Here is a 26,727-nt window from a genome sequence, read left to right on the forward strand (position 1 = left end):
TCATCTGCCGAGACATCTGCGAGACCTGTTGGTGACCAGTGTTGAAAAGTGCTGCCCTCGGAGGTGCTCCATGAGCTTTGGGAGGAGAGTGGGCCCAAGGTGCCACCCTGGGGGGCAGCAGCCATGGAGGGGGTAGGACAGGCTGCGCTCAGCTGAGCCCAGGCAGGTCATGGGCTACCATCTGTAAAAAGGGGAATGTTCAAGAACTCCTGTGCTGAATGCCCCGCGGGCTGCACCAGCGTGACCCAGCATGGCGTTAGCGAGGCCAGCGTGGAGGGCAAAAGCAGGGAAAAGCCATCGAGGTGGGGAGAACCGCCGGTGCCTGGTCCCAGCAGCAGCGATGCCGGCACTGCCTGCACCAGCAGAGCTTCTCGGCTGGCCAGGCAGAGGCAGCACCACTCCTCCTTGGTCTTCTGGTTTGACACCAGCCAAGATTTTATTTTTGTAAAATGGCTATTTTTAAGCAGCAGCTGTAATCTAATTAAGTATCAATCAGGGAAGGCTGTATGCACTCAGCCGGACACAGCCGACGGGCGGCGGTGACAAGCCGCAGGAGACAGAACGTGTTTGCCGGCTCGGCTCTGGCAGCAGGCACGGATCCCCTCCGACAGGAGCCGGCGGCGGCATAAAAAGCCAGCTGTATTGCAGCTACGTTTGCATCCACCTATAGGTAAGGCTGTAAAATATCAACAGGATCAAAGCACGCTCCACAGACACTGCAAACGCCCTGGGTGCTGCGGGTTATGCACCTGCCCCGTTGGTTTATGCTGATGGGGACCAGCCAGGTCCTGGCCAAGGCAGCCCCACGGACCTTCCTGGGCAGCTGTGCTGTGACAGGGGCCCTGGTGACAACCAGGCAAATACGCTACAAGAAGCTGTGAATGATTGCAACGCAAGTCAGTGAAAGCTGAGTTCCTTTACCTACCCATTACAAGCCCCAGAAGAAAGAGTGGTGTGGATTATTGCTTAGAGAACAGTGCTCTCATTTTAAATTTAATTTAAAAACTATCCAATCTGGAGAGATTTTATGCAATACATCTCTACGCTTTGAAAAGCATTGTGCAGCTGAGAATACACGAACAATAGGAAGAAGGTTATAAACACCTTTCCTCCTATCTGCATATTTTATTGTGCAAATTTTCCCCTCCCCCCAGTCCTATTCCAAACACTATTTTTAATTTGCATGCCTTTATAAACCCCATATGGAGTACAGAGAATTTGCATAACATCCAATACATTATAGATTAGCTTTCACAACATTATACAGTATTGGGAAATGAGGAGGCTTAACATGCTAATTAGGGTGCTTTATTTTTTTTCAAAGCCAAGATTGCAGTTAATTGTGCACATGCAACTACCAAAAAGAAAAAAAAAAGTAATAGTAGTAAACTAAAATTATCTTAACTAAACAGATGGGAATTTGCCTAAACTGGGGTTTTCACCATAGTTTGTCATGGCCCTATTTGTCAGGTGAGCTACTGCAATACCTCAGCCTGGGTAGGAAAACAGTGATTTGCTCCATCCATCTGTCCCGATACGAGGAGCAGGGCGGGACAGGTGGACAAGCACCGAGCAGCCACTCCATGCCTCCGGCCACTGACCCTTTGCTGGCGGAGCAGCCTCCACGCCGGGGTGCTCGGGTGCTGGGGGGCTGTATGCCATCCCGCCTGGCCTGGGGCCAGCTGCAGGCGGCTGGTATGAGATGGGCAGGTCATGTAAGGAGGGACTGGGGAAGGAAAGTCTGCCACGAAGCAGTAGCTGGTGCTTGTCCTCACAGGTCTTAGCCTGCCCCGTTCCCCCCAGCATGCGGACAACCTGGAGGTTTGCCTGAGCGAGCTCCCGGCCCCCCTTGGCTCTGCTATTCTTGCTGGTCGGGGCACTGGGATGAACAGCACGTACCTGAGCGAAGCAGCCCTCTCAGTGTGCTAGAGGAGGCACTAATTTGTGGAGCACAAAATGCAGCTTGTTTGATCAAAATTCTAAGGAACAATTTTGTCTGCTTCCAGGAAATTAATACTGAGAACTCTTAATGCATGAGCTGCTCCCCTGTGCAGCAGGAGTTGAGCAACCTGATGGTGGGAGAAGGCGTGATGCCTCTGAAGCCCCCAGTCCAGCACTTCCCCCACCGGGATGCAATGTGAGAAGGTGCAGGATGGACTCCTCAGCTCCCAAACTCCTGAGTTAAGTAAATATATTGAAAAGCGAGCCTGGCTGCTGGTACATTTTCCAATTTCTCATCTCTGAGTATCTGTCTAGCCTTGTTCAAATTAATAGTCAGTCATGCATGGCTTTGGCCGAAATCCTGATGGAGGTGCAGAAGGGCATGTCTGTATCATTGTATTTTTTTTCAGCAGAGCACATGGAATGCGAATCCTCCATACTGTGCTTTGACTTGCAACTCAGCCCATCCCCAAAAAGGCCCCCAGTCAGCACCTGTTCACACTGACAGGTTGAAGGCTACCAACTTAGAAAGTGTTTGGTTTGCCATTACAGAGGGAAGCGTAGGGGTCTTCTGGGAGTCAGGGCTGGTGGCTGTAGGAAGAGGATTTTTCATAGCTTGCCCTGGCACTGTTTGTTTGAAGGGGGATTTTTAAAAATTGCCTTAGAGACAGAGGAACAGAGAGACTAAATGATTTGCCCGGCTCCCACAGGAAGGCTATGTCCCAGCCACCCGCCTGCCTCCCCGGCCAGCTGCGCCACCCCAAAAATGGCTCAGAGAATCATTTGCTCACTTTCTGGGTCTCTCTCTCAAAAGACTTCCATTTCCTCATCTTTTTCCTGGGATAATTTTGTGCTTTCCAGCTGCTTTTTTAATTAGGTTGCTGTTGTTGGGCTGTACAGGATATCCTATGAGGTCCTCGGCCCTTTCCCAGGTGGCTTCAGTTGTTTTTCCTCTGTCTTTAATTTATGACTAGATTCTTTTTCATCTCCCTCTGTGTGGTTTCCAGCCCAGCTCTCTAGTACTTTGGTTGCTTTTATCAAAGTGAAATGTTCAGAGGTTTGAGAGCTTGTGCTCTCTTGTTGCGCCCTGCATGCCCAAGAAAATAAGCTGAGGCAATTAGGTTTGGGATGTCACTGTTTCAGATGTTGTAAGATGGTATTCCTGGGCAGAAACTTGTAGTGTTTTTCTTCCTCACCACAATGGAAGGATTTTTTTTTTTTGCTTTCTTGTTCTTTTTATCCAGATGTAGTAGGTTTGGCTGATCCAGGCTTAACCATGTGAGGCTGGATCTGCTGGGCAGCTTTATCATACCTGGCTAAGTTTTTTTGCTGACATCTACAAATGATGAGAAGACTTGAATGTAGAGAAACGGTACCAGGAGCCTCATACTGAATAGTATTACCCCCAATGGCAAATTAAGCCATTTGCTATGGTTAATTCATTTAAGAGATGCACGACTTTAAGAAGATTGGTGCCCATCTATTCTCACAGGCTTCACTTTATCAGTCTGCTGCAAACATAATTTTACACCCAGGACAGAGGTAGGTTTGATTGGTCTTTCAGCAGTTTTGTTTCTCTGCTCCCATGTTAGGAGACCCTGTTGGGTGATGGCAGCATTACCTTCCTCTCCTCAGCCATCAGTTACTGCTAGAAAACAAGCTGTGCCTAGCTTCTTCCAAACGCAACATGACACCATCTGAAAGGGAACCTCCTCTTCCCTTTGCTGCGTGGCCCTGGGGCCTCCTCCCTGCTGCATTTCAGCCCCTCTTGGCTCAGGACACAAGCCCCAAAAGTCCTACTGCGCCCCTTGTTGCTGGTGGCCCCAGGTGACAAAATGATGCTGACGGAGTGAACTGATTTTTGAAAACCAATGTGCATTCACTCATTAAAATGCCACTGCTGAACTAGATCCCCAAATCTTCGGATTCAGTTTAAAAATCCTGGCCGTCTCTTCCTCCAAATTCAGGAATCGCTACAGCACTTCTTTGTCATGAAGGTTGATCTTGCATAAAATACAGTATCACTTCCAGGCTGAGTATGTTCACCATGCTGACACATGAGATCATCCCTCAGAAGAAAGATGATATATACTCTTTGTAGAGCATCGATTATGTTTCTATTTCCTTATTACTTATTATCCATCCATGCCGTTAATATGGAAAAGAGGGAACACAATGATGCAAAGGCCATCTGCTCTCTCTTCTTACTTCGAGACACCCTCACCCTGAGGGATTTCTTGCCCTGTCTCCTCTTGCCACAGCACCAGTTTCAGATTTGTTGCAGTAATTTTTATCTCCACTGATAAAACTGGTGGCATTATAATATTTCTTTCTGGCCAGAACAAGTTTGAAGTAGAAGAAAAGCAAATTAATCATCAAATAAATAGTTCTTTATCAGTCCCAAATGTGAGAGAGCATGACTTCTGCCCCTCTCAAATTATAAATCATAACAGGTTTTTAATTTGATTAACGACCGTTTGGGTTCATTTCCATGATTTCACTTGCAACTATACAAAGCAGGTAGCCCCAAACCAGGTATTTTACTTAGTGCCATCACTCGAGCTTCTACCAGGTTAAGAAAGAGACCCGGCAGGCTGAAGTCCCACACACAATGGCAAAAGCTGGCCAGGTTGCTCTTTTGGCAATCTGATTCCAGTCACTGGCCATCATGTTTATGTGCCAGTGCTGCAAACAGGACCCTTCCCTGAACAAACTTGGACTGCTAAGGTCTGAACAGCTTCTTGGGAAAGTGCTGTTAATTTAGGCAAAGAACATCCCAATCTTGCTAGGAAAGGGCCATTTTCCAGGAACAAGCAATGCGATGTACGGCTGCTAGCAGCTTTATAGCCAGTGTTTGGGTTAGTCCTCACAGGTCGCAGCAGGTGATACAGAGAAAGAGCTGGTGACCACTACAGGTGAGATTTAGGAGCAAAAGTCAATTCAGGACTCAAAAATCTTACCCAATAATCTGTAGACTTTTGTCAGCTGCATGTAACCGGTGTTTGAGTGGCATAAAGTCTCAGCAACACCGTAGTTATGTTTATTACTTGCAATCAATAAAGATTTAAGTGGTGATTGGAACAGCTTTGGATAATTCACATCAGATTCTATGCTCTAATGATGTAATAGAAATGTTATATCCAAAAATGATCATTGCCAAGGAGAGCAAATGAACATGGCAGACAGCACACCGTTCCCTCAAACCAGACAAACCATCACTCAGAATGAATTTAGAATTTCTAGACTCAATCTTTCAGAAAAGGGAGCTGCAAAGAAAAGGTGTAACAAGTAAAGGCTCTTTGAAGCACTCTCAAAGAGCTTCCTCGGAGTAGTGCAGGACAAGGTGGGCCGTACATGGGTAGCACTGAATCTCCCAGGCAGCTGAACTGCCCGAGAGCTGCCCTGTCACCTTTAACCACCTAGGTTTTACAAACTGCAGGTGTTCCTCCACCCATCATCAGTCAGTTTCTGATGTTCCATGGAATATTTGGTCTACAAGGTACAGTGCGGCATTTTCTCAGCATTATTGCTTGCAGCATCTTGAGAGTCCAAATGTAGCTTTTTGGGGTGGTAGAGGGTGAAGAAATCACCCATGAGCTTGAAGGAATACCAGAATAACATTAGCAGTGAGATCTCCTCTCTGGTCTTGAAAATGTTCTTTCTCCACTCGTGCCAAGGGCTGAGGCTCAGGATAGCAGAGAACAAGCTGCAGAAGAGCTGACTGGCATCCCAGCCCAGGGAGGGATGTCCAGCTGCCCGGCCAGCTCAGGAGGATGCCAACTGCTGGGCAAGAGCTCCAACCACCACAGCTCCACTGCTCTGATGAGTGGTCCCCACGCAGGAGGGCTTGGTGGCTTCTGCAGTGCTACACCAGCAGGACGTCTGCGTCCCCAGTGGCACTGGGGGGTGGGGGGGGGGGGAGGTGATGTGTGCCATCTCACCCAGAGACAGAGAGTTCACTCAGTGATGAAGCGAAGAAATTCAAGGCCAGTGGCAATGGAGATCCTTCTTACAAGGCAGAGAGATGCTGGCTCCGAATGTATGGTAAACATGGCCAACAGGAGCCTTGTCCATTACTAACAGGTCTGGCTGGAAGGCCAGAGACATGACTTCCCTATGGACTTAATATTGCATCTGCCACAACACAAACCCCTGCGTGGTCACTAACGTGCCCTTTTTCATTATTTCCCAGCAGCACAACATCAGATGCCAAATAACTGTTTGGAGAAGCGCTGTGGAAATGCAGACGCACATCACTAGGGATGTGGTATTTACAGCAAAGCTGTTTGTGTTTTAATGTACCCTGGCACTGGCCATTTGGGTACATCCAGGGAGGCAAAATCACAGCGCCAAAGGCACCCCTGGGCTCCGGCTGTGCCACACCGCACGGGTGCAGAACAGCTGTAAATCTGGTCTAATATCTGGCTAGGCCAAGTTTATTGCTGATTTGTGGGATCAGAGGAACAAAAAGCCACAGGAGGTTTCTGGCAAATCCGACCCTCTGAAGACTGCAAGATTAATGAAGCGTGATGTCTTCCCTCCGAGTCGGCGTGTGGCCCTTGCTGAGCTGTGCAGTCAGGCCAAGAGCTGCAGCCCCTGCAAAGGGCTCTTCGCCCTCCCATCCAAATCCCAGTGACGTGAAGGAGAAAGTCCATGGTGGTACCAGGTCTTGCTTAGTATGTTACAAAGTGGGTTTTGACTTGTTTTATTTTGAATCCCTGTTATTTTTACCTAATCCCTTTAATTTAGGAATCTGACATATTTAGAGCACTCTCACCTCTGCAGCAGGAATTGTTTTTCTCTTGTTTCTTATGACCAAAGCTGTCCTTGCTGGCTGGAGCATCCCCGGGATTGCTGACGTCAACACAACCCAACCAACAGCGTTGTAACATCAAAGAGTTTAGACATTAAGTGCTTAGGTTTCTAAAATCCCCTTCATAATGTCAGAGGAAAGGCAAGTGGACTAAGATGCAAACAAACGAGCATTTTCTTAATTCAAAATGCTTCCTAAAACCCTTCAGGGTAAAATTACTGAAAGCACTGAATTAATTGTTGCTTTTGGTATCACTGGCAAATCTCCACTAACTTCAGAGGAAGCAGAGTGGGAAGCTTGTTGAGGACATGTGGGAAGTGTCACCTTTACCATGCTCTAAGAGGTAAATATCTGAAGGGGACAGGCAGAATGACCTCAAATGACTGCACCATTGCTTCACACCACGATTTCAGCCCCACGCGTCCAGCACTGCAGAGAAACCCCTCAAAGCCACACACCCCCGAGCCGGCCCGTGCGGGCGCACAGCAGCACCGGGCACTGATAAATGCAGAAATCAAGCCTGGGCACTCTCCTTAATTTGACAGGATACCATAAAAATCTCACTAACAACCATCTTGGTATCATTAAAATGTAAAGATAGAAACAATCCAGGAAGAGATACCAAATCCAGCATTATTCTCTAGAGGGCATCGCTTGAGGTTAAAGACCCATCTAAATCAAATAAGGCACTTTATTCCCCCAAGCTCTATAAATCCCAGCCTGATCTGTAACTACTGAATGGACTTTTTGTCAGATCTTGTTACTGAAATAACTTCTGAGCAGATACAAAACCTGCAGGTGAATGCATTGTTCAAGTGCTCTGCTCCTTCTGAGATCAGATGTATCTGCCTGTCATAATTTAGCATTTTAGCAGTATCTCCATGCCACAACTTCATGTTTTGCTACACATCCACGTGTGAGGGATGGGGAAGGTTTCAGATGGCTATGGGCTCATTATTAAAACCCACTGTGTTTGTTTAAAGACGACAATTACCTGGTACTTCAAGCAGGAGTGAACAGAATATATGATCACTCACTGTTCCTATTTGTTACCTTTTGTCTCAAAAAGCGATCTTCTGTATTTCACACTGAACATTCAATATTCATGGAGAAAGCACCAGGCATTTCTTCTTTAAGAAATGAACACTTGGTTGCTCTTTGCTATCATTTCACACCTGCACCAGTTTTACCCTGCCCTGGGTTACCAGCAGTTGCACGTCTACAAGATTTAATATTTGCGAGATTGAAATGCTTTATGGGTGGGCAGAGTGTGGGATAAAAGCAGAAGCCATCTAGTTTGAAAAGACAAAGAGCTTTCAAAATTAGATTAAAAGTTGGTGCCTCGAGCCCCATATACCCCCAGCCACCTAAGAAATACACTGCATGCTGACGGCTGGGATAGTGTTTGGAGCCATTGGGCACAGCGATAAATCCCGCAGCAGCAGGACACTGATTTTCCCCAAGAGCAGAGCCAGAAAAAGTTCCCATTGCTGAAGGTGCCAAGGCCGCGGGTGCCAGTGACTGCAGCTCCCTGGGTGCCAGCTCTGGCCCTGGGCTCATCCGTGGCCATCACCAACGGCTAGGCTGGGACCCTCCTTCAGGAGGTCACTGCTCATTTTGACTCTTTTGCGCCTTTCAGTACTGCACGGTGTCCCGGGATGACAAAAATCTTATCTGTGAAATAGCAGACAAAGGAGTTTTAAAAATGTGTTTTTGCTGTGCCGTTGCCACCAGCAGAGCCAGCAGCTGTGGGCGGTGGAGACGGGCTCTGGCTTCTCCCGCCGTACTGACAGGGTGCGTCAGCCTGCCGGGGCTGCTTCTGCTCGGGGGGCATTAGTGACCCCGGCACCCACACACCGCCTGTCAGGTCTGCTCTGACGGGAAATGCCTCTACACAGGTGGCTCTGCAAAGGGTACTGAGCACAGGTTTTGCAATGGCCATTTCAACTCTATGCAAATGTTCAATCAGGGGATGCGTTTTTTAGTCACTGCTGAGTACTGAGTAGCTGCAATAGTTCTCCATAACAGAGAGTCTTCATTACTGTATTTCTCCATAAAGAGCGTTCTTTTGGTCAGTTCAAGGTTTCTTGCTTTTTTATTTTTAGAGCAAGGTTGGAGCAGCCACTGTATCCTTGTGGAATCTGTGGGGGTTTTCCTTGCAGTTACTAAGTATGCATTTTAAATTCAGGTGCTTTAACTGATGCTGTATTTGCTGCAATGTATAAGACATACACAGATGCGCAATGTCACTGTAACACCTACACTTTGAGTATACTTGCGTGGAGCCAGATGTGTTACCAGCCGAGACTGCAAGTTCCTCCACTCTTTGCAGAGAGTTTGCAGCCTGTGTTTGGCAGCAGCAACTGGCTCTAGGAAAGTGTATTTGCATGTTCCATAAATGTAGCTCAAACAAATTAAACTCTGTACTAACAGGATCATAATTTAATAGAAGTGCCAAGTGCTAATGCAATAATACATGCCTATTGGATTAGGAAATGCAAGCCATAACAAATCACTGTAGTTCATTCACAGTGGTGCCCGAGACTTGAGGTGCAGATGTGGCAAGGGGGTGGGAAGAAGAGCTACCCGAACAGGAAGGCAGAAATAGAGAGGACAGATGCTTAACGTCACGCTCAAACCTACAACATGGATCTTTCCTGTCACTGCCTGGGTCCTTTCTAACCTGGATGGATATGAGCAAGAGACTCAACTTACCTTGTGTGCGGGCTATCCCCTCACCTTCTCTTTCTCTTGTCTCTAGACACATCCATTTTTCCCCCCGTCTTCTATGATTTATTTTCCTCTTGGGATGGCTTCTTCTGTGACTCCTGCTCTCGGGCTCCTCAGCAGGCTGCAGGTAGGTGCTGCTTAGTCCAAAGGCTACACAAGACATTCAAAGAACAGCTACGTCGCTTGTATAACGCTAGAGGTGTCCGACCCATGATTACAGTGCCGGCGAGCACAGAGAAATCCACCAGAGCAGCACAAGTGCCTGTGTCCACATGAGCTCAATGCTGAAACATTAGAATGACTTTGAAGAAGAAGAAGAAAGGCATTTACTTTTCCCTTTGTATGTTAAGTGACAGCAGTTACCATTAAAGAGGAAACAGCCAAGCCCAGACCCCCAGGGAGATGTTCAATGGAAGGGCCCTGCTCCTGCTGCTGGGAGCTCCACTTCCAGCTGCTGGTTTTCCTTTTTCCTCTTTCAGTCCCAAGGAGCTCTGCCTCAGCTTTTCCCATACTGATGCTTACAATGCAGGATAAATGACTCATGCAAGCAATTTATGGAAATTAGCTGTTAAGCACCACAGGTATTATCAGAATGAGTGCATGAGTCACAAGTCTTTAAGACTTCTTGCGGCCATAAAGGCAGGATGGGCTGTCACCGCATGAGGCCGGGTTCTGCTGCATTAACACTGCACAAGGACGTTTCCTTGCACACTCAGGTCCAGCTTCATCAAGGCAGCAAAGCCAGTCCCCACAATGTTAAAGGTTATACAGGCAAAACAAAATAGTTCCCATTTCTTCGATGTCAGCCCTGACTCCACCAGCTCCTTCTCAGCCTGGGCAACCTGCTCATCCCGTATTCTCGTTCCGCATCTCCTAGTTACATCCCCAGGAAAATACCCTCAAACAATCTGCAAAAGAGCACAGACATTTCTGCAAACCCGAGCAGGTTCCCTGCCCTTCTTGGCAATGCTCTAAGCGAGATGCTCTGATGTACTCCTAGAGCATTAAGACTTCATTATTGGCACAAAACATACACAGTATTATTTCCTAATATGCTATAAAGCAATAGCTGTCAATTAAATAAATATTCTGATGTCTTCCTTTTAAAGTATTATTTTGCTTTGTCACTAATTTGCAAAATACAATAATTTCATATTACCTTCCTAGCTCTGAGCATGAAATAGCTCTGTGCTACTATCACTGGCTCTGACCAGCCATTTTATCTTTTTCCAGCTCATAACCCAGGCCTATAGAATGGGTGGCAAGTAAATTCATGATGATGAACATAATTTCAAACAAATTGCTCAAATAAATTGTGCTGCTTCTTTTTAAGATAGCCATTTCCCCAAATATTCTCTTTAAAGCACAACATGTTTGGCAATGGTGCTCTCTAGATGTCAGGTATCATCTAAAATAATGCATAACAGATTTCTTCTAAAAATATGCCACTTAAAAAAATTATACTGCAAATGCTAACGTCTGTGCTGAAAATGTATCAAAGCAAAATAGCACAGAGAAATGGGGGAACAAATCCCATCTGCTAATGGCCACGCTCACAGCTCAGAAGGGCTTGGGAATGTGATGCTTTATGGAGCATGGCTCTGAGGGCAGAACTCAACTAGCATGCTGGAAAAGTAATCCTACAATTAAAAAGAAACAACTGAAAAATGAGGTAGTATTACATTGCATGTCATTTCACAGATGTACTCCAAAAGAGATATCAGCCTAAAAAAGAATATATTAAATAAATCAAGTCAAATAATTAGCAAGGAATCTTGGCATGTAAAGTTGGCGAGATGTTGCATTCAAACATTCTCCTTCTGTGTTGGTTGTCCTTAAATGTTACCATGAAGGTATAAGAATACAAGAAATGTATCAACAGCAGAACTAGGGAAATTTATCTTAGCAGAAAATTGTTCCTATGCAACTGAATAATTAGTTGCACTTAAGTCACTCAGCCTGCTCCTGCCGTCTGCATCCCCTTTTGTCTACTTCTTGTTAAATTCCTATTCAGCCATCACTCAGCTCTGAGATGATAGGACTGTATAATAAACAAAATAATTAGTTTCTAAACTCGTAATACACTGTAACATATTTCCTGGAATATGGGTTTTTTATAACTGCTATTTTGCATTCTCTTGATTGAGAACTCAGCTCACATGTATAAGAGAATTTGAAGACGGTATAATTTTGCCATGAATCCAACAGATGAAACTAAATTCATGCTCATTTAGGAGAGCTAAGTGAACAAATTTTGATGCACGTACCAGAATGTCTGCACCAGCCAAGTCAACCCACACGTATTGACATGCATCACAGACAAATTACGTATGGATGGAGCACGCTCTCCTTCAGACTGCTTAAATAAGGACCACTACCAAAATGGGATAACTCCCTTCGCCAGGGCAGTACCACCAGCCAAGATACTGCAGGGCAGACTGGCACCCTCTGCTCCACACCAGCACTGGCATATACTGGTGTCACTGAAAATGAGACGTATGTCAGATGAGGCCTTTAAAACAATCTTGTTAAAACAGCACAATCTCTTTACTCTTAAATTACAAGTGGACCCCAGGAGCACGGGATACTCACAGGACTAACCTTACTGTCTGTGTAACCAAATAGATTAAAAAGCTTGCAGAAAGTTTTTTTTTTTTCCTGCTGTAAGACTCAAAATCCTGCTGAAATCTGAAGTCACTGTTTAATCTTCCAATGGCGATGAAGATACAATAACAAGAGGTGAGCTCATAACTCAGAATCATTCACCACCAAGCACAGGCGAACCGCATGCTAAACCGCAGGAAGGATGAGCATGGGAGGGCATTTTCTGGGTGACTGGGTCCTTTGCGGTACGGCGATGGGCACTGGCACAAGCAAACAGGCTGCATACTTACCTCCGGCTTTCAGCGCAAGCTAGAATGTCAGATCGCACAGAGGAATTCAGCTTAAGAAACCGGCACTATCAGCCTGCAAGGACTCACAGCTACACACAACTTGTTGGCAGTAGGTAGGAAGTGGCTGATTACAGACTTGGGGCAGCGATTTCCCAAGCCTGGGTCTCTACTGGCGAAGCTAAGAGAGGTGGTCTGTCAGCTTGGCCGGTAGAGAGAGCTGCCCCGAGTGAGTAACGGTCCCCGTGCCGCCTTCTGTGGTGGGGTGCAAGGTCTGCATCTCCACCTGAGGCACATTCACCACCCCGTCCTCTCTGATTCCCCCCGCGGCTACTACCTCCTTTAAGGGGAAAAAAAAGAACAGTTTTGAAGCGACTCCTCTGAAATGCTCAGTAAATGAAGCCGTGCTCATATAAACAATTAACCGGTGAGATGGGATGAGATGACGGGGGCAACTCAGGCTTCTGGTGGGAGGATGGAGAGGAGGAGAGAGAGGCCAGTGAGACTGTTGGGGCCGTAGCACCCGGCGGGCAGCCCCGGTGCTCGCCTGCCCCAGTGGGAGGGCAGTGGGGTCCGTGGGGCTGGGGCACAGCCTGGGCTCGGCGTTAGTGGCCGGTGACAGGGGTGGGTGCTGCCGGGAAGGCACCTGCCTGTCCGCCGCAACGCCGTGGCCTCGCAGCCCGCGGCGCTCGGGGCCTGCCAAATGCTACCTCGAAAGAAAAGCCACTCCGTAACAAATAATCCCTTTGATTTACAACATCTCTAGAAACAACGACTAGCCCTTTCCCCACCTCCCCCAGCTTAGTCTCCTGCAGGAGGCCTTCTCCACCCCACGTCCTCCTCTCTGGGGACTTCTGCCAGCTGAGCCGTGCCCCCAAGAGCCGACGTCTGTAGCTCAAAAAACAAAAAGTCCTTCATCACAGTGTGTTATGACAAACTGCAGAAAGACAGCACTTTGTGATTTACGGATTAGAACAGCAAAACACATGTCATTGTGTTTGCTCCCCTTCCCTCTTCACTGGACTCCTCTCCACGGCATCACAGCACACCCGACTCCACTCCTTCAACATTGACTGACCGGGGCCAAGGGCTTGCGAATAGATGGTACTGCTCCTTGTAAAAGGTCTTTCAGCACAAGTAAAAATAGAAGAATGGCCCTGCCCTAATTATGACCATTTAAAAAATCCTTTTTAGTTTCCTTAGGGCTGTAAGCATTAGTTGGCTGGGTTTAATTCAATGAACTTGAAGCAATGAAGTTCATTGAAGCTGGTTTGTACAAAGGGTTTTATTTCATGGAGGCAGCATTAGATGATGTGGTGCTGAATCCCAGGAGAATATTAAACATTTAATATACTGGCAAGTGTAACATTATATAAAAATGTTGCGTGAAGGATGAGCAGCAGAGCTAAAAAGCATAAAAAGGCTCATGCTCGTCTCCAGGCTGCTGCTGAGCACTGCAGACCTCCAGTTATTAAACAAACCTCAATTTAAGAGCTGTTCCTTCCTTTATTCACAGTGGCTTTTGCTAACATCAGAGGTGAGTAGCCGAGTAATTTTCTACGTAGCCAACTGTAAGCAACTCTTACTAATAGAATGCAGCAGTAATTTGCAGTAATTGTCTGAAACTGCAGTTTACTGAAAATACTGTTATTATTGATTTTGGACCAAAGCTGAAGCATTTTTATAAGAGAGATTAGGAGTTATTGTTCCTTAAGGAACTGGTTTTACTAGCTGTAGGAGAGTGTCACTATGAAAATTTATCTCAGTACTTTTCAGCATAAAAATGTATTTTAAATTAATTTTCTTGTTAATTCCTGTACCCAAGGTGACCAATAGTACCCAGCCTACTCTAGCTACAGCTTCTGCTCACCAGGTTAAAGACTGCAGAAATTGCTAGTTTTACAGGGTAGGGTTGGCAATATGAAAGCACAGTAGGTAACTTTTGCAACACACAAGCTCATTAAAGCAACTTTGAGAGTCTCGCCACCGTACAGGCTGCCTGAAAGACTGGGGGAAGCCTCAGATCAGCAGAAGGCAGTGACAGCTTTGCCACCGCTGTCACTGCAGCTAGGATTTAAATCCACATCTGTTTCAAAAGCACAGCAAACAGACACAGTGCTCCTGCACAGGTGTGTGCAGAGACTGCTCAGTGGCATACAAAAAGTGACATTTGGATATTCTAGGCAAAACTACAAAACCCTCTTTCCTTAAGATTCATCTCCAGTTTAGTGCATTAGTAGGCTTCCCTGCTGCAAGCAAGCTAACCCCTTGTTTCAGCTTCGCCTATTGCAAGCTCTAACTCCTTGTACATTACTGTTATTGCTATTATTTTACCATTAATGGGTGACTCTCATCTCTGCTTACCATTAAGACTTTGCTACGATCACTGCTTGGCTCATCTTCTGACCTCATGCTGCAATTAGATGAGCAACCACCCCTTCTCTCCCTGAGCTACAGACCCACCCAAGCACTCCTCCTCCTGAGACCAGGCTGCTCTGGGGCTCTGGTGGTACCAGTTCAGGCCAGCAAAGCAGCATGTGCTGGTACTGGTTTGCTTGACCCCTCCCCAAAAAAGCAAAGGAAGAGAAGGCAGCCCTCTCGCCTCCAGGCCTGTGCTGGCACAGCTGATCCTGGAGAGGAAAGCCTCTCAAAAACCTCTCTGGATCACAGCTAAATCGTGGCAAAGGACCGAAGCCTTGTCCTCAGGGGTTAGTAAGACAGCCAGATGTGATCACTGGTTTCTTGTACAGTTACAAGAACTGATTTGCTGTGTAGGTCCCACCAACACTGGACTTTCTATCTGTTAGTTAAATAAGGTTTCCAAGCTTGACCAAGCCTGATGATGATATTAAATAAAACCATTTTTTTGAAAGAGCTACTGGGCAAGCAAATGGCTTTTTTTTTTCCCCACCACAATTATTCAGATGGTTTTAATCTGCATTTTTTTTTTTCCTTGAGAAGTAAAATAACAGCCTTGCCGATTACTCTTTGCTAAGGTACCCGATTGTGGTGACATTGAGGCTGACCTTGGAGTCACCTCCCCCGCTGCCGCACTCTCCTTTGTCGTACCACCATTTGTTTTTCAATTTGTCCAAGAGGCCTTGCTCATTCAGTTTTAATACTGCCAGGTTAACAGCATTTCTTGAAACGATAAAACATAACTTGTAAGAAAAAATGCACAAATGCTTAGGAAATCGTAACGTATAAAAAAAGGAGCACAAGAGGACAAATTGGCTAAAATTTCACAGAACGTGGAGCTATCAAAATGTCTGTACAGCAAATACAGGGTTAAATATTGGAAGGTGGCATGGAGGATAACATTTGCTCAAAACTGAAGTGTGCGGGATGGGGAAATCGTCTTTGAGAAAAAAAGTAACAAGAACACCACATCATGCAGTTAACATTCGTCACATATGGCAGGTTAACTCGGCTTTTACCATTTAAATTGAAAAAGCCATTGAACTGTAAAATTAAAACAGCAACAAACAATCAGAAAGGACAACACGAAGAGAACACTAAAAAAATGGATGCATTAAATAAACGAAACCATAATTTACCGTCTTATTTAACTCCATGGAATATTGAAGATTTTAAACTTTAAAGTTACCTCAAAATCCACAAGAAAGAAAATGACAACACAATACATCAGGGTAGGTGGAATACTATAACAACATGGATATTGTTATATTATTCCACCCACCTTAATGCTGAGCCTTTGGGGGTTGCTACACCATAGCCCTTGGAATCCAGGTTGCCGCCAACTTTCATGGTGTCGCAGGGCTTGCGCTGCTCGATGTACTCGTTCATCGTCGACTCCAGCAGGAAGGCAAACTTCCCCTTCGACTTGCGCACCCTCGCCACCCCGTCTGCCGTTGTTTTGGTGAACACCGAGGGCTCGGCTGACTTCATGTACGACCACATTTTCTCGTAGACAGCTATTTTTGACCTCTGGGAGAGACGAAAGGAGGGAAATGAAGAGCCATGTTGGCAAGGGCACAAGACTGATCTCCTTGGGATTAGTTGGCTTAGAGGTATAATTAACACCCTATAACTGATTAAGGCTAACAAATAAAAAAGTCAAGGTAGCTTGGAGAGAGACATATTGCCCCCTGAACAATGACCAAACCATAAAATGGCTGGGGAGGGGGAAACGTATCGCAGACATTTATCCTACTAATTGCCATGTAATTGGCAGCCTGGCACTCAGAATGAGAAATGGTGCATGTCCGTCCCAGCACCTCAGTTCCTGCTCTGCGGTGGGTTTGTCTGCCTGCATGCTGATCTGCTGCTGAGCCAGAGGGAGGATGTTAACTCCTAGCTCATCCGTCACGGCCAACAGATGCAAGAGAAGCCTCTCCTATTCACACAAATCCTCAGCTTCGGTTTTTGTGCTAACTCACAGCTAGGAAACACCGACATTTGCTTATTGCAAGTTCCCAGCAGGGCAGGAGTCTGCTTTTCACAGCGGCAATGGCAGGTCTATGATACAGGAGACGAGGGCAGCTCTAGTGGCTTCTAATAGTGATGCTCATACAAGGGTTATAAATAGTAACTACAAAGCCCTTTATGAATGGTCAAACTTCCAAAATTCAGTTTCATATTGTCCTAAAAGATATCAAACACAAGTATTAGCAATAAGCTGGAAAAAATTGCTGGTTAGCTGCTTGTGTGTCATATAGATTTATTTTATTTCTCCTGTTTCCCTCGTTTTGAGATTGAGCCAATCCTAACAGCCTCTAGCTCAGCATACAGGTTTTGTAAACCTGGAAAAGCAGAGAAATGTGTTACTTCCCCTTCTCCCTCTTTCCCATCAGTAACATTTAAACCACCCTCAGATCTTAAAGCCACCTCCAGACTCTTAAGCATTCGTATCCTGAACTACTGGTTAAACTTTCCTGCTTGGTTGACAGAAGGCAGTAATGCCAACTGTATTTCGCTAAAGTCTAGAAATCCAAGGATTTATATAAGTCTTTTGGTCCAAGCTGTGGGCATCTTGAATTTATGCCTCCTACTCCTTGCCAGTTTCCTGTCCACAGCTTTCCTTACAGAATGGGAACGAGGCAGGCAGTAGCTAAATCTAGTTCAAATTTAACAAACTTGTGGCAGAAGACTGTTAATGTCCATCAGCTTGATGATCGAGACATGTTTCCTCCTCACTCAGGACAATTTAATGTCTTTTGAATAATGTAAGTCTGTCCTAACAACCGGCCTCCAAACATTTCACAGGGAGGAAGCCCTGCCTTCATTGTTCTTCAGATTAACATGCTCAGCTAGTGTCACTACGATGGATGGATGGAGGGGGGGCACAGAGGGCAAGATTTTATTTTAATTATCCTTCCTGATGATCTGAAAAACAACTGAAAATGCAAACTAATTAAAATCAGCCCAATCAACAATAGGAAATCAGAGAGACAACAATACAGTGCAGCTTGGTTAGGAGCTGACTGGGTGGTGGGGTGTGAAAAACAAGCAACAGGGATTTCAACCGAGAGCATGTCTTGGCTAAAGATGGGCCGTATGGCTTCATCTGTCCAGCTTCAAGAGTGAAGAAGCAGTAGGAGGAAGGGGATAGAAATAGGGCCTGAAATAGTCCTTACACAGGTAAAAGAAGGAATCAGGGGATTTGTCTGGCTTCCCCCTGCAACAGCAAATGCTGACTAACCTGAGATGAGGCCCGTGGCTCTGAAGCCGCGGTGGGGAGCACGGCAGCCCAGCTGCTGGGTCCTGCCCAAGGAGGGACAGCTCACTGGGGCTCCCGTCCGGCACCCGGGGGTCAGCAGCTAAAACACGCTGCCAGCTGCTCATCACTGACTACCCGAGGCGCCCTCCCCAAGCGTGCTGACCCGGGTCTCCCCCTTTTCCAACAACCCCCGTGACTCACGTGGGCATTTTTACATCTTCTTCCCTGCTGGGAGCTGCCCAGGGCACAGCCCTGCGCCCCGGCACCCGCTGGGGGGGCCAGGGGGACCCCGGGGCTACCGGAGGTGGCAGCTGCCACCGTCCTCGTGCCCTGTGGGCAGCAGGGCCCACGTGGCAGCTGCGTGCACCCGCGCGAGTGGCAGCGTGGGCATAGCAGAGTGGGCAGCGTGGGCAGAGCAGGCAGCGTGGGCAGCATGGGCAGGGTGGGCAGAGCATGCCACGGCCCAAGGCTCGGCGCTGCCCACGGCCAACCTGCCTGCTCTTCTTGCACAGCTCCCTCACGCAGGAAAGGAACAGAAACTGGCTGGCCAACGCAGAGACTGCGTGAGCAATGGCAGTTGTGGCGTGTCCTAGTTTCAAAGTGCTCATCCTCACAACCTTCAACTTCTTTTAACATAAATAATACAAATGCATCTGCCCATTTATGTTTGCAAATAGGCATCTAAGGGACAAAAGGAAGGTAAAAATACAGCTTTACTCTATCTTTCAGCAAGCGAAAGTGGTTAGCCTTCAAAAATTGTGCATGCACTACGTATGCTTTTGCTTGTTTTCCTCTGCAGAGTGTGCCTTTAATTACACAGATAAATCAGAAATTCTTTTTCTTTTCATCTTCTAACTCACACTGGAATATCTGTCTTTAATAAGTTCTTTCATAGTCTTTCCAGCTGGCCTGACTACCTAAAAGCAATTGCCAATACATCTGTGCATTGTTAATAATAACAGTTATCTGATGAGTGCCAACAGCATGCTCAGGGCTGCAAATGGTCCAAACAAAGCACGTTCCCTGCTCCAAGGGCAAAGGGTGAGTGTCATCATTCATGCTTCAAAAAGCCGAATTCCACAACTCAAAACTGGATCTCTGTTCAGCTTTAACAAATAGCCTAAGCTTTATATTTTGCTTCCTGTCATTTAACACTTTTGGATGAAGTGGTTAATAAAAATCAGTACATTTCTACATGATCATTGCCCACCTCTTCTTCTGCCAAGTGGGATATTCATAATATCTTGTTATTATCAAATTGAGTCTGATCTAGTAAAAGGAGACAAAAATGCAAGCTAGAAATGAACACAATAGGTATTGACTGGGAAAGGTTAAAATAAAATGCATTGACACGTGTTGGTTTTGGAGCGGCCAGAGCCTGGCTGGGGTCTGGGTGAGGACCCACGGATGTCCCGGGAGTGGGGACCAGGGAGGTGATGGGCTCTGGCCATTGCATCCTGATCGGCTAGCGCTGCTCTTTGCAGCCATTCCCCTAAATTCATAATGAGGCCAAAACAATGATTAATGATGAGGCTTTTTAGAGAAAGGAATGGTGCCACCAGAGGAGCCGGGAAACCTGCAAACCCGCTCAGAAGTGCTTGGGGGCGTTTTCTGCCCCAGAAGCCATATTTCACATCTGCTCAATGACAGGAAACAACCAGTTGACCAAAGCTGGTCAAAGACACAACGAGATGAAATGAAAAATAGTATTTTGAGTAAATATTATCCTTTTTCCAATTGCCTCAAAAAAACCCAGAAGCCCCTACAAGACTTTCAGAAAAGGAAAATTTCTTTCCTTTCTAACTATAAAGCTGCAAATCCTGTGCTGGAAGAACATTTTCACCCAGCTGTCCTCTGCAGCCCCTGACAGCACCTGCGTGCCACCCCCCGACACCTGGAACAGGGGCCAGACAGCAAGAACAACCCTAGAAAAAGGATTTACACTCCAAAATAAGGTACGGTCTGACAGATCTGCACTGCTGCTAGAGTTCAGCAGCAGTAAAACATTCTCCCTCTCATTAAAGTGTTACTTTTAAAGAGATATTTAGAAAAAAAGCTTAAAAGCAAAGATTTAAACCAATTCACAGCCCATAACTGCAGTAACTCCCTATGCTCTGCAACTCCTATTGCATTTCTTTGATATTGCTCTCAAGAAGTCCGTCACACACATTTCCTTGGGATTTCAAGGGGATATTATTATCATTTTTTTCTTAAAAGCAACATTTTCAGTGTTTCATCTAGGCCTTGGGACACATTAAAGCGTCTTTTCATTATTGCAGCCTTACTGCAGATATAAATAGAGCTGGCCTCTGCTTTGTCAATAATGCTGGCTTTTTTCTTTATTTGGAGATGTTTATGCAGAAGTATGAGCCACATGCACCCCAGCACAAGGGTGCAGGCATCTCCCTTTCATGTCAGCAGGGACAGCAGCTCTTGTGATGAGGAGTTACTTCACCTGGCCCATTACTAACTGATACCTAAATACACGTTGCTTCTGGGTAGCAATGAGTTCATTTTAAAAGAAGGTGTCAATCCAGTCAGTCCAGAATTTGAACACCATCTCTCATTCTAATTCTCCTAGTTTTGATGTGTGGTTGGCTCCAGTACTGAAAGAAGAAATCAAGCAAAGCCACAGTTTTTGATGCAGCACACAGCATCAAAAAGCGCAGCTGGCCGGGGCTGGGCGTGCGTTACCAGCAGCAGGAAGGAGGCAGGTTTACCTCTCAGTTGTGGTTATTTCTTAATCCATTCAACAACGACAAAAGCCCAGCACCCGCAAACCTGCCTCCAGCTGAGCAGGGCCAGATGCCTTGGTTTCACTTTTGCACATCCCAAACTGCCTAGAGATACACTGCAAAACCCAGTACATCTTGGACGATTCCTTGACATTGGTTAAATTTAGCTCTAAAATATCTTTGTGACTGAAGCCTTCTCCCATTGACCGAATTACCTTTCCCCTTCTGCAGACATCTGTCTCACGCTTCTGCTAGAAGTGACATTGTGTCACCTCCTCCACTACTGAGTAGTGGTGAAGCTATTATATTTGAAAGAAACAGCATTTTTCCTCTATAGTTAAAGTATGTTACAGGGATGCCCTTTGCCTGTTTTAGAACGTTGTGCCCTCTCTGCCACCTTCTCTGCAACCTGAAGGTCTTCTTCAAAATGTCCTTATGCATCCCATTGGGTTATTTTATTAAAATGACCAAAATGGTCCTTAGTTTCTTCTGACAGGCACCAGGAAATTACTTCCCAGCAGTTAAGCTCAAAATGTTCTCTTATAGGTGATTATTGTTGATCATCCAGTCACCCAAATCAAAATTCATCCTTTTCCAATTCTCCCCTTTTCACTCTGTATGTTTAACATTTTAGACTGTACAGATATTACTTTTTTTTACCTCTGTCTTCATAACTAAAAGAGTGATAAACAAGCTTAAAAAAAAAGAGGGAGGAGAGAAAGAGACAAGGTTCTCCCAGTAATTCAGGAGCTGGGCTACAAGAAAGAGCAGGAGAATGTTTCATGTTGGGCAATATCAGTGTATGAAATGGAATGGGCATACTGGAGCGTGAGAAGACCCAGAAGGAAGTCAGGGCTGGGTCCAGGTTACCTGAACTTTAATATACTTTGGAGTAGGCCAGCATACATTGCAATGTAGTAAATTCTACAGGGAAGTGCAGCAAATGGGAGTGAGACAAGTGCAAAGCAGATGGAGCATCCTGACCACAGCACGCATGCAGAGGTAGGCAGAGACATCGATAAATGACCTAAACCAGCAGAGTTAACACACTCATCTGCTACACCAGCCCTATGACCACTTTATAGCTCTTTAACAAGGGAAATTTATAGCCCTAAGTCAGACAGATGTTGCTGATACAAAACACAAAGGCCCATACTAAAACCAGTGCAGGTATTTAATCTGAATAATACATGCTGCCTTTATATAGGTGCACACCTCACTGATATGAACTTAGGTAGTTAAGTGTGAACCTTATCTTCATTATCATCACTCACTGCTTTTCTTCCACATGTGCAATTAGCTCTTCTACAGCAGCTAATGAATCCAGTAGCTTATGAACCATTAAAAAGCAAGTTACTAAACAGGAGTGAAAAAATGCCAGAAGACTGCCATGGTACCACTGCCGTCGCCTGGCTTGGGGATCACTTTGAGATCCACCAGTTTTAGGCAGTTGCTTTCTTGGACTTTCAATATGGCAAACTGCAACAGAGTGGCTACCACTGTCTTGGTCTTTTGGATGAGGCTTTGATTTGATGCCTTTCCACTCCATGGCAAACCTGACATCCAGTCACCCCTGCCACAGCTGCCTCTGGGAGGAGCGAGGGAGCCCCCAGCCCAATGCCAGCTCTGGAGCACATGGAGGCTGGCCTAATGATGCTACATTAATAACAGGAACATGATAAATATTATTTGTAAGGTCCCTCTGCCTGAGATTTCCAAGCTCTTTACTGAGAATGTAAAAATAAGTCTTATGAAGTCCAGAGGCACCATTAGTCCCCTTTCCCAAGTGTGGACATGAAAGCAGAGATGTCATTTACTGAAGGTCATAGGGTAAAGTCTAACAGATCAATGTCACAGCTTTTAGCCACAGATAACTTGTGATGCCAGCGATTTACTTACCTATATGGACAGAAAAATCAATCCCATCATTACATGAACCTCTTTTTTTTTATTACATTCTCAGCAGAAGAAAGTAGGTCAGATGCCATGAGCATGCACAGGGCATTTCTCTTTTAGCAAGATAACCCCCAGATTTACCAGACTCTACCCACGGTTTATGAATTTGTGGGACGCCACAGGTAAGCAAGGTTCAAGCATGTGCATGCAAACTAGCCTGTATATTTGTAGGAATACACACATCTTTGTTAACATATGCATAAATGTAAAAGAAAGGGTGAACTGGTGAATAATAATAATATCCTGGAGCAGGGATGGGAGTCCAGCCAGGAGCTCGTGGAGGAGGAGGTGGCGAGGAAGGAGGGTCAATGCCAGGCACCTAGGGAAGCAGCCTGAGAAGAAAGCCTCCAGGCTTCAGCAACACTACAGGTTTTCCACACCTGACATACATAGTGTCCTGATTACAAAGGAAACTTTATCTTATAAAAATAATACAACATTGTAGGAGTTTTCTTTTGAGATGTTCTTCCTGTGTGTCATGGTCAATTTGAAAATGTGAGCTTTGGCAGCAGGCAGGTAATGTGCTGCAGCTGCTTGAACAGGCATCTTTTCTGGAGTGAGCTCCGCTCATACAAACAGACAAGCAACGAATCACTCCGGCTGTAACGAGACGTCGCTGACATGTCAGTAACAGTCTGAGTAGCAGAATGTAAATCAAGAATTTAAGACATCCTTTCCTGGCACAACATTGAACTTTAGACTACGGTTACATTCATCTCCTCGCTTTATTGCTGCCATCCATTCCTCCCCGTTGCAATACTGATCGGGAAATTAAAATGAAAGTTTTTACCATGAGACAAGCTGCCTTTGTAAATCCTCCGTGATTCATGGCCGGAGCCGGCGCTGGGCCAGCGCTCAGCCCGAGGAAGCGCTGGGAGACCACAGGGGCTGGGCGGCAGCGCTGGGGAGCAGCACGGCCGTGCCCTGCAAGCGTGTCTGTCTGTCTGTCTGTCTGTCTGTCTGTCTGCTGGCCTGCCCGGGGAGCAGGAGGCTGCGCACACCCGAGCCTGCCGGAGGGAGGGATTACGTCAGCCTTCAGGCTAAGGGGCATTTTTCCAGCCGTGACATATTTAGCAGAGTAGGCTTGTCTGGGCAACTGAGCAGCACATCAGCCCCTGTGCTGGATTTGGCCTGTAATAAATTAACAGAAAACGGCATTTCCAGCACACGATCTGAACACTGTCAGGTCTAATGAGTTTTCAGCTCCAGACAGAACTGGCCAATATACAGGCAATGATGGAGAAATCCCAGTGGACTGCAAGAGGGGATGTTTCATATTCACATCATTATTTTCTAAACCTTCATGTATTTTCTAATTATGCAACAGTAACAGTAGCAGTGCTGTGAGTAATTTATCAGTACCCATGTATTTTAAATGAATCCCTAACAAGCATGTATTAATGTGACACAGCAGCATTACGTAAAGTAGGAGAGACTTGAAAAACCAGGGTCCTTGCTGTCTTGAGCAATGTCATTATCATTATCACAGAGCTGCTCTCCAAAAAGTAGAGCATTCAAACAGCAAGTGATTTTTCCCTGAGGGGCGCTCGGCTCGGGCTCTGTGGTGCAGACACCGTTCCGGAGTTAACCCATTGCTAGCTGCTGTGCCAGGGCTGCACCCCCCGCCCTGCCTCACCCGAGGAATCGGCTCACCGCTGCAGCGCAGCCGGCAGCGCTGCTCTTACAGGGGCCAACTAGTGAGCAGCATCGACACAGAGGTGAGCTGGGAAGCCTAAACCACAAACATGAGTAGAGCTGATAGATGAATGCCCTCTGTTATTGAAGATAAAGGAGAGATTCATTCAAATATATATTATTAAGTGTTGACTGAAAGCTTCGTTAAACTGATTGCTGAAATTAGTAGAATGGTTCAGCCACCTTAACCCCTGTACCATCCAAATATTTCCTTTCCAAGGAGTGGATGATAGATGAGCTGTTAATTTTAGTTCCCGTAAGGATAAATTTTCCTCTCCAATCTATAGGCTTAAAGACATCAGATCACTTCATGGGAAACCATTTATTTTGTAATTATGTCACATTTGATTTCCTACTGTCTTTAAAAATGCCTGTTAGCCATGTGGCAGAAAGGAGGCTCAACAGATTAGGAGAAAAAAAACGCCCACAAATAGACTATCTATCATTCATACAATGGAGAGGCTGTGATCTCCCTGCACGCATACATTCACCTTTTCATATTTGTGCACTCCCCCACCTATATCAAACAGGGAAGGGAGAGAGAATATATGGGTGAATAAGTTTTTCACACTTTCTGTGTTGAAAAACAGTTAAACCACAGTACTTTCTTTGATTAATCACTGTCACGTTGCCTATTAAAGATCTATTACAGCTCATATTTGAAGCTATCACTTTTCCTGTGATGTTCTTTAAAGTCCGTAAATACAATCACACTTCAATATTTTTGTCAGGCATTTGTTATGATGACTATGTTGTTTTGCTCGATGTCAAGAACACAGAAAACTTAAAACTGCTAATCATAGTTTTATCCAAAGGCAAAAGCAAAGCACATGTATGAACGCTGTGCTAGAAACAAGTCCTTCATCTTCACTAGCAAAGTAATTTTGAAATTAAAAATCAAAGCGTTTAACTACAGATGAAACCCTTAGCGCTGCATGCACAGAGTTCGCTACGGTGTTTTTAATAGGCTCTAATGATGATCTCAATATAGTTTGATTGCACAGAATGCACAAAAATCGCATGGCAGCTATTGGTTCATAATTCAAGGCTTTCCCTTCCCTAAACTGCTTGCCGGTAGAATTCATTCCCCTTACCTCTTGTCTGCATACAACCTTATCATCAGAGGAAAGCAATGAGCTCTTTATCTTATAACTGCGTGTAACACACTAGTGCTTCAGAACACATTACGGTGATTATTTCTCCCTCCCTGCCTCCCTCCCTTCCTCCCTCCCCCCCTCCCTCCCCCCTGCCCAGGATTGGGATGGTGCTGTGCCCCTGCCTGGCTGCCCGCCCGTGGCTGCCCGCCCTCACCCGGGGCCCCGGGAGGGACCGTAATGGGGGTCCCCCCCGCACACTGGGATCCAGCCGCCGTTTGCTCGCCGGGGCCGAGAGGGACCCCTCGGTGTCACCGGTGCCACTGCAGCCCCCCCCATACAGCCCGTTAGAAAGCACTGGCTGAATAGGAGTGGAGGTTTTAACTACCCCAAGTGCTTTTAGTGGAAGGTATTTCAATATGCTTTCGTTGGGTTTAAGGAACTTTTTTTAATTTCCAAGGAATCTGGGGTCAATCTGTTCATTTGTTCTTTCAATGTTTTTTTCTGATAAATGTTTATTTTCTGCTTTCGTGCTAATCTGTCTGGTGCTTTTTTCTTTTCTTTTGAACAAATTGTTTCCTATATCAGCTTTAGTTTTACCAGTTAAGCAAACTGCACTGAAGGTTCTTTCAAGAGATACCTCACCTTACCATATTTACATGCTTTTCCTGGTACCTGTTTCCATGTCAAAGCACACTTCCTCAGCAAGGAAACTAGAGCTGCAGATTGAAACACAAAGCCTCCTTCCAGGCCACCTTGTGCTTTTCTATCTGCTCTTGCTGAACTATTCAGACTTGATGAAACCAAGAAGAGAGAAAAAGGTGGACCATCTTAGGGTCCATCCTTAACATGACTTCCCGTGCCCTAAAAAATGTAGTTTTATATCATATTTTATGTATATATGAAGTCCAGAAAGGCCTCACAACTGAATCTGGTTTGGAAGGAACCACTTTTTGAGAAAACTGACGAAGAGGAATTTCAAGTGCTGAACGTGCCCACAAAGGCGTGAACAAACAGTATCGCCTTCTCACAAAACATTAATTAAGAGCAAAATATTACTGAAGTGTCTGGGCAGGCTATCCAAGTGCAACGAGGAGTGAAGCCTTCGCTTGGGAGGCACAAGGAAAGCATGTGCAGACTCCTCAGTCAGCTATCAGCTGTCACTCCCATGTGTCCTGAAGCAATGGAGACT

The 26,727-nt window shown here is 45.8% G+C and overlaps 1 protein-coding gene across 4 annotated transcripts in view; it reads right to left on the bottom strand.

The window, feature by feature from the left end:
* GRIA3 (glutamate ionotropic receptor AMPA type subunit 3) overlaps positions 1 to 26,727 on the bottom strand; it is a 154,445-nt gene that overhangs the window by 5,015 nt on the left and 122,703 nt on the right. For 3 of the 4 annotated variants that reach the window (XR_006166917.1, XM_032996077.2, XM_042807052.1), the window contains 2 exons: positions 16,076 to 16,323; positions 15,402 to 15,516 (listed from right to left, as the gene is read on the bottom strand). Coding sequence is in view for 3 of the 4 variants with exons in the window: in XM_032996077.2 (XP_032851968.2) it covers positions 15,402 to 15,516; positions 16,076 to 16,323 (363 nt within the window). In the remaining variant the exon portion in view is untranslated. The remainder of the gene's footprint in view (positions 1 to 15,401; positions 15,517 to 16,075; positions 16,324 to 26,727) is intronic. The other variant, XM_032996078.2, reaches the window with a different exon arrangement.

Source organism: Tyto alba, unplaced genomic scaffold (assembly GCF_018691265.1).
Source record: "Tyto alba isolate M040663 unplaced genomic scaffold, T.alba_DEE_v4.0 Super-Scaffold_5, whole genome shotgun sequence".
NCBI classification, from domain to species: domain Eukaryota; kingdom Metazoa; phylum Chordata; class Aves; order Strigiformes; family Tytonidae; genus Tyto; species Tyto alba.